A 10,555-nucleotide genomic window follows, 5' to 3' on the forward strand; every position below is an offset into this window, starting at 1 on the left:
TCATATCGTCTCACAGGTCCTGGGGGGAGCAGCTGCCGCAGTGGTGGGACGGGCAGCGTGTGGCTGTGTGAGGCTGCCAGCACCCTGCCCACCCATGGCACCCCCAGCCTTTATCAGTCCCGAGCGAGCAGCTGGGGAGAAGGCTGGACCATGCTCCACCCAGCATGGTGGGAGGCCAAGGTTGTGGTACCAGCATGCCTGAGAGCAGGCGCCGGGAGTGATGCAGAGCCACCCGGCCTGCCTGGCAGCACGTGCTGCCGGGGTGATGTGAGGCTGCCAGCACCCTGCCCACCCATGGCACCCCCAGCCTTTATCAGTCCCGAGCGAGCAGCTGGGGAGAAGGCTGGACCATGCTCCACCCAGCATGGTGGGAGGCCAAGGTTGTGGTACCAGCATGCCTGAGAGCAGGCGCCGGGAGTGATGCAGAGCCACCCGGCCTGCCTGGCAGCACGTGCTGCCGGGGTGAGACGTGGCTGCCAGTGGCATGCCAGCAAATCCCAGCCCAGCCGGAGCGCTGTGGGTGAGCCGTGGCCCTGCTTGACCCACACCAACACGTGTGCTGTGGGTGCGCTGCCAAACCCAGCTGCAGATCATGCACCGGGCAGGTCACAGTTAGCCCAGGTCGGGCTGCCGGAGCACATCGCAGCACCACGGGCAGCTGCGGATAGGGTCCCTGCCGAGCTCCCCTCCATTGGCACCACAGGGGCAGCCAGCATCCCCCTCCCACACTGGAAAGAGCCTGCCATGTCCCGCTCCCAGTCAGCCACGGCTCCACATTGTGCACGCTGACGTCCCATCCCACCGCTGGCACCACCATGGAATGGGGAGCAGCACCCGCAGAGCCACTCACCCGCTTCTTGTAGTAGATCCTCCACTTGTGGTACTCCCTCATCACCACCTCGATGCGGCGTTTCCAGTAGTTGCCCTCCAGCACGACAGCCTGGGGGGGCAGGACAGGGGGTCACAGCTGAGCCACCCAGCCCCATCACCCTGCAGCCAGGGCTGGTTTCCTTATGCCACGTCAGAAACACCTTTCCCAGCAAATCTATGAAATAAAATGAGCTCTGCCCCCTGTGTGTCCCCAGCTCCCACCTGTGCCACCCAGACCTGCTCCTGGCCCAGAAAGCTGCGATGAACCATGCCCTACCTCTGGTTTTCGGTGCTCATCAGCCTCCGATCCCTCCAGAGGAGTGATGAAGCCACACACAGGGTTCTTCCTCCGCTCCACATCTACACAGGGGAAAACACAGCTGGTTTTACCCACGTCTCCATCCCTGGGCAGGGGAGGGTGCCTGGGCACCCATACATCGCTGCCTTGGTGCCAGCCCCATGGCACTCGACATTGCCCAGCACTTGGCAGACGGAGCGGGGTCTGGCCCCATACTCACACTGGATGTACCACGCTCTCCAGATAGCGTTGTTGAGACGGATTTTATCCCGGCAAAGCAGCCGCAGCCCCTTGAAATTCTTCCACTTTGGAGACACCAGCTTCCCACTAAAACACCAAGCAAAAGAGAGGCTGAGGGGCACCATCCCAGAGCCCTCCCAGTTCGGGGTCTCCTGAGGGGGCCGTGCCTTGAGAGGTGCCCGGGGCCACCAGCCTGGTGGCAAGTCTGGAGCAGGTGCAGCTGTGTGGCTCTGCTGCAGGCTGCTTGTCTGGCACCCACGGGACCACCCACGGGAGCACCCTGAGCTCCTGTTCACGCTGAGAGCAGCACAGACCTAAACCGGGAGCTTCATAGACCCACACGAGGCTTCTCGAGCCCCTGGGATTAAAGCACAGCACATGGAGGAATTGATTCATTGAGGCTCGAACCCTGGGTCCGAGGTGGGACCCCGCTGCCCCCAACCAGGACGGCTGCATCCCGGCCCCGGGGTACGGGAAGAGAAGTCTCCTGCCCAGGCAAGACGCCTGGGGACACATGTTGCTGTGGCTCTTGCCACATCGCAGCATTTGGGCAGCTATTTCTGACCCTCCTTTTAATGCCAGACTGGGCTTGGAAACGCTACCTTCAGCTGAGGGCGGGCGCAGGCAGCGGGGCGGGCGCAGGCAGCGGGGCGGGCAGGATCAGCCATGTGCGCGGGTCTGGGGAAGGCAGGACAGCAAGCTGGAGGACGTTAAGGACATTAAGGGCTGCTTGCCTGAGAGGGGCAGAGAGCTGGACCAGCCCTGCCCGCAGCCCAGCGCTGCCCTGGGCTCCTCTCCGCACCCATCCCTGCAAACCTGCGCCCCTCGCTCCGGCCCCCAGCCCGAGCTGGGCTCCCTCCTTCCCGTTTCCCGGCTCCCCGAGGCAGACGTGTTTGTTCTGCAGCTCGTTGTGGTGGCGGGGGGGTCCCTAATTGGGCCCGCAGGGTGGGGAGCCTCATTTCACTGTCTTGTTTCCTTCCAGCCGAGGGACACGACCCTCTCGCATGCACCCGCCAGCGGGGGTCCTGAGGGTCCTGCTGCCCCGGGAGCTCCGCAGGGGAGGCTGGGGTCTCTCTGCTTTACCTTGGCATCCTTTTCACCTCTCCCTGCGAGCCCAGCGGCTGTCCCGGCTCTCCCACCCACCGGGGCAGGCCTCGGGGCAATGCCGGCTGCACAGAGGGGCCCTCTGAGAGCAGGCTGGGGGCTGCACGGCATCCCTCCCCAGGAAGCCCACGTCCTTCCCCAGCCAAGAATTTGTCCCTTAAAGATCTCGGTGCTGCTTTGGGTCCCACATATCCACGGCACATGCAGGGAAGAAGAAAGGTAGAAGCTGGGCTGGGTGTAAGGGTGCCGTATCCCCCCATTGCCAGCATCTCCTCGGGTGCACCCTAAGGTGCCATCAGACCATGTCCCCCGGGAGGTGCTGGGGATGAGAGCAGTGCCCGGCTAATGCTTTAAGAAGCCACACACTTGTCTGTTCAAGCTTGTGAAACCTTCCAGCACCCTCGAACAAAGACTGGCCGATTCTGCATTAACCTGCCTTGAAATCTGCCTCCCACTGCACGGCATGGCACCGCACGGCAAGTGGGGCTCCCTCCCTCAGCGGCTGTGCCGGCTCGGCTCGGAGCTCGGCTCGGAGCTCTGTGCAGCCCATCGGGCAGGTGGCTCGTTGCAGACAGGGTGCTGTCCTCGACGTTAGAGCCAGGCAGCCCGAATAGGCAGCAGCGCAGGCAGCAAGACCCCTGTGCTGGTCCTGCATGGCTCTGCAGCTGGAGGCAGCGCACCGGGGCAGAGGGGAGAGGAGAGCATTGCTGTCCCATCTCACTGTGGGGGACAAGGACCGGGGACCCCTCCGGCTCCAGAGCCTGATGCAGGGACGTGTCTGGGAGTGGGTGCTCCCACCCACAGGGGTGGACGGGGACAGTCTCCCCAGGGAGACCCAGCCCAACCCACGGCCCCAGGGGCTGGGGAAGGGCCCGTGTCCCCGCGGCTCCAGCCTGCAGAGAGTTAAGGCCTGGGCGACGCGCTGGGCACTCCGCTATCTCCAGGTTTTTGAACTTTCCCCAGTGGCACAAGGCAAACAGCGTGGTAGTGCCAAGCAGAGGAGCCAATGGAAGGGATGGGTTTCCCGGGCGTGCGGCCAGATCCTGCCGGTCAAGGCTACCCACACACGCTCCTCACCAGTGCTGCCCGCCCCGACAACCAGCTTAAAGGAGCAGCCCGAGCCTGCGGACCACAGCCCCGCAGCCGCAGACGGCCACCTCGGCCACGCGCGAGGCTGGTGGGGCCACGGCCACGGAGCTGCAGTGGACATGGAGACAGAGGGGAGATGCCTTTGGGCTTCGCCACTAACCGCCTTTTTTCCCCATTAACGATCCTTTCAGTTTTGGGACTTATGAGGCTGATCTTTGCTCCCTGGTTCGTCTTGAAAATGGCCCCACCCTTCCCTGAAATTATCTCCTGGGGAGATGGATGCAAACCCCACGCTGAGCCACAAAAAAGGTTTGGGATGCCCCAAACAGGCTGGAGGTCCCGCTGCCCCACGCTGCTGGAGAAATGGGGAAACAGACCCCACTACCGGCTAAGGGGTCTCTGTGGGATGGGGTAAGGCGGGAGCAGGGCTCGGCCTGGGACCAAACCCGGCGTGGGTCAGCACTGACTGTTTCAGCCAGTCGCACCTTGTTTGCCCTGTGATTAATTTAGCCCATCCAGAAGTTTAAGGTGTTGCAGCCCCTGCTTTCATGGCAAAATGAGTATTTTGCTGTCCATCCACAGCAAAAGGAGGGGGGAGGAATGATCTGGCAAGATGCAGGGCTGCACGAAGAGAAACGGGCAGCAGCAGGAGGGGAACAGCTAAGCTGAGGGTCCTCTGGCAGGTACAAGCCTGCTCGGCCTTCCCAAGTGCAGCAGGAGCAGGATCCCCCGTGGGGCCGTCAGAGCCCCCCTTGCTCCCTGGGCTGCCAGGACGCAGCTTGGCCCTGGACTGGCTGAAAGAGGACAGCCTTTCCTGGAAGTTCTAAAAGCTCACGTTCGCTTTCTCACACATTTTGCTACCAAAGTCATGTTTTTTCTTGAGTTTTTATGTTTTGGGAAAGAAAGTTAAAAATCTAACCACAATTTTCCTGGAAAGTGTCCCCAAGCAAAAACCGACTGTCTTCAAATCTGACTTCAAATCTCTACTATCTGGCTGGGTGTTTTTCTTTACCGTGTTGCGCTGATGAAAAGGCTGCTGCGCCAGCTCGGCTGCTTGCCATGCTGCCTCCGGAGGGAGCGAGCTCTGCCCCGGCAGACGCTGCAGCTGGCGCGGGTGCATCGGGGGTAATTTGAGGGCAGTGCTGCAACAAAGGTGTTAATAGACTGTACTGGGGATTAGCTAGGGACCCACTCTGTGTATTTACCCCCAGATAGGAGTGCCTCTGCCCTTGCAGCTCTGCCTCTTGGACAGCCATTTACCTCCATGCAAAGCGAGCATGAAGTGCTCCAGATGAGAAGGGAAGTCGTTTAAATCTTCTCGCAAATAGTTGTCTGGGAAGCTGGATAGCTGCGAGCCAAGCTGGGTACATCTCCACAACCAGTTATTTTGGTGATCTCCGGAGGTACGACCCTACTGTGCATCAGCGTGGGAGCAGGCTTGCACACCAGCCCAGCTCCTCTGCACACTGCTTGGACAGGATCAGCCCCAAATCCTTGGGAAATGACAGAGAAAAGGCGTGCAGCTCCCTGCCGCTAATGACAGCACGACCACACTGCAGCGCGGATGGGTTTAGACCAAGCACGAGCCTTTCCCTCTCGCCAGACCTGCTATTATAGAATCATAGAATCATAGAATCATTGAGGTTGGAAAAGACCTCTAAGATCACCGAGTCCAACACCACCATGCCCACTAAACCATGTCCCTAAGCGCCTCATCTATTGCCCATCGTGCGGATAATTCATAGCAGAAGCTGCCCAACCTGCCGCAAAGCCCCAAAGGGATCTGCCAAGCCAGGGCTGCCATCGGCACCGAGCTCTGCTCCCCTGGCTGGGGCGCCCCGCTTCCTTCCAGCCAGGGCATGGGCAGCGCCCAGACGGTCTTAGGCCTGGGTGAGGGTGAAGCCTCATCAGATGGCGGGGGTGGACCCAGCAATCGCAGGATGTGGCCACATCGGCGCGAGCCACTTCCAGCGGGTCTGAGCTAGTGCACAGGGCTGCAGGCAAATGCTGGTGAACTGCAGTGAACGGAGGTGAGCTGTTTGCCAGGAGGGCAAAGGAAAGTGCAGGCTAATCCTGAGAGAAGGAAACGGGGAGAGGGCAGCTCAGCGTGTGCATCACTGGGGTCTCCGCCTGGGTGCTTGCTGCCCCTGTGCATGAGTGTTTAAGGCACTGTGAATTAGAGAATCAATTAGAGAGTACGGCAAAGATATAGCAGCAATTCCACTTCTTCTAGGAAAGCCTCAGAGGCTGCTATCAGCTTGCCAGGAGGATGAATTAGTACCGAATCGGCATGCAAGGGTGTAATCGAAGCCTACCTTGTTTTAAATCATGAGAGGGCAGAGTTAATACTCCACATCACTTACTAGTCTGATGTCCCTACCTGCTAAATCTCCCCTCTTGGTATTTGCAGGGGAGAAGAAGAGGTTAATCTACATCACACTCTCGGAACAGCTACAGGAGGCTTCTTCTGAAGCGCAAGATAGAAGCGTGCAAGATAAGACCGTGGGTGTCTGCAGTTTGCAGTTCACATCTGCACCCAGTTTTTCTCCCTTCAGGAGGACAGTTCCCCAGGTCAGTCACTCAATGATCCTCTGCAATGGGTGACAGGAAGGTGTGTGAGCCCAGGAGACCAGCTCTGCAAGGCAGGACACCGGGGAGTGACACTGCGGTGATGGGGAGAAAGCTTGCTCAGCTGGGGAGATCGTGCTAAGGCGATAGCATGAACAGTTCCTGAAGGAGCTCGGCTCCATGTGCTCAGGTTTTTGGGGGAACCTGGGGAGGCCACGTGTGCTGCAGGGAGGTCCACCCACGGGAGAAAAAGCAGTCTAAGTGAGGGATTCAAGAAACGCAGCAGGTTGCAGGAGAAGGAGTGGAAGAGAATCATTAAGTCTTTGGCAGGAATGCTGCTGGAAGGAGAGTAGTGTCCTGGAAAATGGGTACAAAGGGCCTGGGAAGTGCTTCATCCCAACCTCCAGCACCAGGAGGAAGACCTTGGTGGGGGGAGTTGCCTCTCTTTGAGGGATCTGAAGAAACAAGCTACTGCTAGAAGCAAGCCTTGATGTGGAGAGAGCGTTTCTTTCCCAGTGAGGGGGTGATGCACAGTCCAGCCCATGGGGAGATAAAATGGCAGATCCTCAGGGCGATTGCTCAAGCTGAGACAGGACTGCCATAAACGTCTGTGAAGTGCCGCGGAGGAATGCTGGAGAGGGGAGGAATTACAGCTACCTAAATGACTGTTCAGCTACAGCCTTTGGAAAACAAGGGTTTAGAGAGAATTTAGTGTATTTGCCTTTGAAATGGTGTGAGCCAGGCCTCGGACAGCAAGGAATGGGTGGCTGAAACAGTCACAGCTCAGCCAGCAGGTCAAGAGAAGTGATAGTTCCCCTCAACTCAGCACTGGTAAGGCCAAGGCTGGATATTGTGTCCAGATTGGTCCTCCCGATAACAGAGGGAGGTTCACAAAGTGGAGTGATTCTGGAGGATGTTAAGATGGTTGGGGACTAATGTACAGGACAGAAGAGGAGGGTAAGTGATGGGTTTGTTCAGCCTGAAGAAGAGAAGGTGAAGAGAGGATCTACTTACTGTCTTCAACTACCCAAAGCAGGCTATAGAGGAGATGGAGCCAGACACTTCTCAGACACGCACCAAGAAAGGACAAGAGGCAACAGACACAAGCTGAAATGAGGGAAATTCCAATTACAGCCACGGACAGCACTCTTCCCTGTGAGAGTGGTGCAGCTCTGGGACAGGGTGGACAGGTGGTGGGCTCACCATCCTTGGTCTCCATCCATCAGAGTGATGGCCCTGAGCAACCTGATCTGGCTTTGGAGTTAGCCCTGCCCTGCACAGGGATTGGACTATGACCTCCAGAGGTGCCTCCCAACTGATATCTTTCTGTGGTTTCTGCTTTGTTAGGGAGTTAGTCTGCCACATAACTGTGGATGCACTCCTGATGACTGGAGGACATTTGGCTGGCCACTCCAACTGAGGCTGTGCTGCACCAACACCCTTTCTGAGGGACCTGGCTGGGAGGGAAGACGTGAAATGGCAGATGATGCAGAGAAGTATCAAATCAGATAAAACTAAAAGGTGCGCCGGGTATCTTTAAACTCCATTTTCCCCCTCTGATACCTTCCTCCAACTATGGCTTACAAGTCTGTCAAAAATGTATTAGCAAAGCTGCCATGGGTTTCCAAAGGGAGAAAAGAAATGCCTGAACAGCAGCTAGCCAGCAGAGAGGTCAGCTCTAGAGCCAGAGTCCAATCCCACCTGTGGAGAGGCATATCCAGCACTGCATCGCAGGTCCAGGTTCACCTGAACCTGATCTCTGATCAATGCTTGTCATCCTGTTTTTAGGGTGCTGGCAAGCTGCAGAGCATGACAGCTGAGAGGTGAAGGGGGAGAGCATCTAAGGATGGAAGGAACTCCAAGAGTTCCAAGCATGAAGTTTGGAGAACATCCAATGTCAACGTTTCCTTGGTTGGGTCCCACGGCCTGCAGCTACCCTGGCTCCATGGCAGACCAATAACTGCTCCCATGGGTGCTGAGCAAGACCTAGTCTTGCACCAAGGCAGCCAGGAAATATCTTTAGTGATCTGGACTCCGGGGTGACCATCAGTGGTGGCACTAATGCTTTGTAGCTGCTGTGGATCCTCCTCACTGAGGGCTACTGTCCAACTGCAGTTACGGTTTGCCATGGTGCTGGGCTTGGGGCTGGTGTATGCATTGTCATGCTCAGTGCAGGAGGGAAACAAGGCCCTGAAAGAGTCCAAGTGGTAAAGAGATCTGGAGTGATGGAGCCCTGTCTGCAGTGTAATGGCCAGCCCTGGGTGGCATACAGCTGCTGTGGTCCGCTCCACCTGCCAAAGCACTTGCACCCTGCCCCTTTCCCCTCTGCCTGGGGAGCACCAGAGCTCAGGACCACATGGAGGCTGTGGTGCATCTCAGGAGTCAAGAGCTTGAGCACCCTGGGGTGGAGCAGTGTCCGCTCCTCCAGCCCCAAGCTGCAAGGATCAGAGTACGGCAAGTATGGGGCTGGGAGAGCAAAAGAGAGTGAGGCCACCAGTGCTTCAGTGTCCCCTGTGCATGGCACTCAGGGGTGACTTGCCTGACCAGGAAGCATGACCCTCCGCTGGGTCACCCCACGCTGAAGCTCACCGTGCTCCCGCAGAGCACCAGCTTCACCAGCACCTCGGAGGAGAGCTGTTCCACACCGGCTGTGAGCAAACCATGCAATCTGGGATGTGGCGATGGGCCAAATGTACATAGCTATGTGGCAACTAGTACCCTTGGAGTGCTGTCCCAGTGCCCGGTGTCACCAGGGCTGCTCTGGCAGCAACCACATATTCCATCGTGTTGAGCATTCAAGGACTTCAAGGCTGAGAGGTCAGCAACTGAATAAGAGCCTGCGTGGAACAAGGCAATGTTCAACTCTTCAAGGCTGTTTTGCTGAGGTTTTGTTTTTATGCGGCATCAGTAGGACATCATCATTCCAGGTTTTCACCTGGAGATTTTGGGAAAGCTATGCAAGCAGTTTTGCACTGACGCTAGTAGAGCAATTCACCCTGATGCCATGCTTGAGAGAACTCAAAACCTCAGGGCCTTGGCAAAAGAGAGGAGCTGCCTCCAAGAATGTGGACCAAGGTGCTAAGAGACATGATGCAGGCTCTCCTGTTGTCACCGAGAAGCTGTGGGATGAGCAGGTCCCTAGCATCCTGAGCTTGGGTGATTTGTGTCGTTGGGGGGAACAATGCAGTCACCCATTTGATTTTGCAGGAGAGAAGGGGGGAAGCTTTCAGGAGGCCCTGGACAAAGCCCTGTGCAGCCATCCAGTCCTGAGTGCTGCTGCATGTCCTGCAATAACCTTGGGACATGTGGGCAGAGTCAAGGACGGGAAGGCAGGACTCCAGCTCTGGGCTGGATTGCCAAAGACTGAGCGTTGGCTGCCCACAGGGTTATTGCTGCTCTACAGAGTGTGCAGGACCCGGCCGTGAGGGTGCTACAGCCGGGTGCAGTGACTCCAGATCTCATGGGAAGGTGGAGGAGGGTTAAGCTACACATGAAGAGAGGAGGAACTTCTTATCTGGCTCCATGGCCAACAACCCAGAACCAGCTTTTTCTCCCTGAAACCTCCCAGGATGGTGGTTTTTGAGCAGATGGCACATCACAACCCAATGGACAAGAAGACAAGGACGCTATCAGTTGGCAATTAGCGGCAGGTTCCTGGAAGAGCAGTGGGGCTTAGACAGCCTCATGCCTTCAAAGAGCTGGGGGGGTTCCATGAGATGCATGCCAGCGAGCGGGATCTTGTACTTACCTGTACTCCAGGCTCATGCACTCAAAAAGCCGGGTGAGGGTCGGGTCAATGCTCCGGGGATCAGCCGGTTCGGGTTCGGTGCGGTGGTGGCGCCGGCGGGGCAGCGAGTCACTGTGTGGGGATGACACCATGAAGTGGCCACTGTGGATGACCTGGGGGAGGTTCTGCGCCCCGGTGCCAGGTCCTGTGCCAGCCACAGCTGCATCCTCGGAGTCGGAGTCGGAGTCAGAGACGGGGCATGGCCCAACCGGGGGCTCTGGGAAGGGTCCTGGGAGCCCCACCTGAGCTCCTGCCATTGCCTGGTGCCTGCTGGGGAGCCCTTATTGGCCTGCCCCAGCGCTGTGGTCCACGACCTGGTTGTGCCAGAGCCCTACGGGCGCTGTGTTGGCATCGAGCACATGCCGTTGGGCTCCTCAGCACAGGACACCCACGCCACACCTCCTTGGTGCCGCTCGCCCCACTCCAGACCACGCCGTCTCCTCCGCGCTCCGAGGTTCAGCTTTCGGTTTGCCGAGGTGGCTTGCCGTCAGCCCTATTTATAGTGGTGGCAGCTGATCCCGCCCATGGCGCACCGTCAGCCAGGCCACAGCACCCTGCGATCGGCCACTGGCCACCGGCCACCGGCCACGGGAGCTTCA

General features: G+C 58.2%; 1 protein-coding gene across 1 annotated transcript in view; it reads right to left on the reverse strand.

Annotated features, from left to right (window-relative positions):
* MLXIPL (MLX interacting protein like) overlaps nucleotides 1–10,213 on the reverse strand; it is a 20,513-nt gene extending 10,300 nt beyond the window's left edge. Inside the window, exons 1-4 of the mRNA XM_019471290.1 lie at nucleotides 9,918–10,213; nucleotides 1,389–1,495; nucleotides 1,148–1,230; nucleotides 851–940 (exon numbers count right to left, since the gene is read on the reverse strand). Of these exons, the coding sequence (XP_019326835.1) occupies nucleotides 851–940; nucleotides 1,148–1,230; nucleotides 1,389–1,495; nucleotides 9,918–10,213 (576 nt within the window). The remainder of the gene's footprint in view (nucleotides 1–850; nucleotides 941–1,147; nucleotides 1,231–1,388; nucleotides 1,496–9,917) is intronic.
* Between the last annotated feature and the right edge of the window lie 342 nt (nucleotides 10,214–10,555).

This window comes from Aptenodytes forsteri, unplaced genomic scaffold (genome assembly GCF_000699145.1).
Source record: "Aptenodytes forsteri isolate BGI_AS27 unplaced genomic scaffold, ASM69914v1 Scaffold209, whole genome shotgun sequence".
NCBI lineage: Eukaryota > Metazoa > Chordata > Aves > Sphenisciformes > Spheniscidae > Aptenodytes > Aptenodytes forsteri.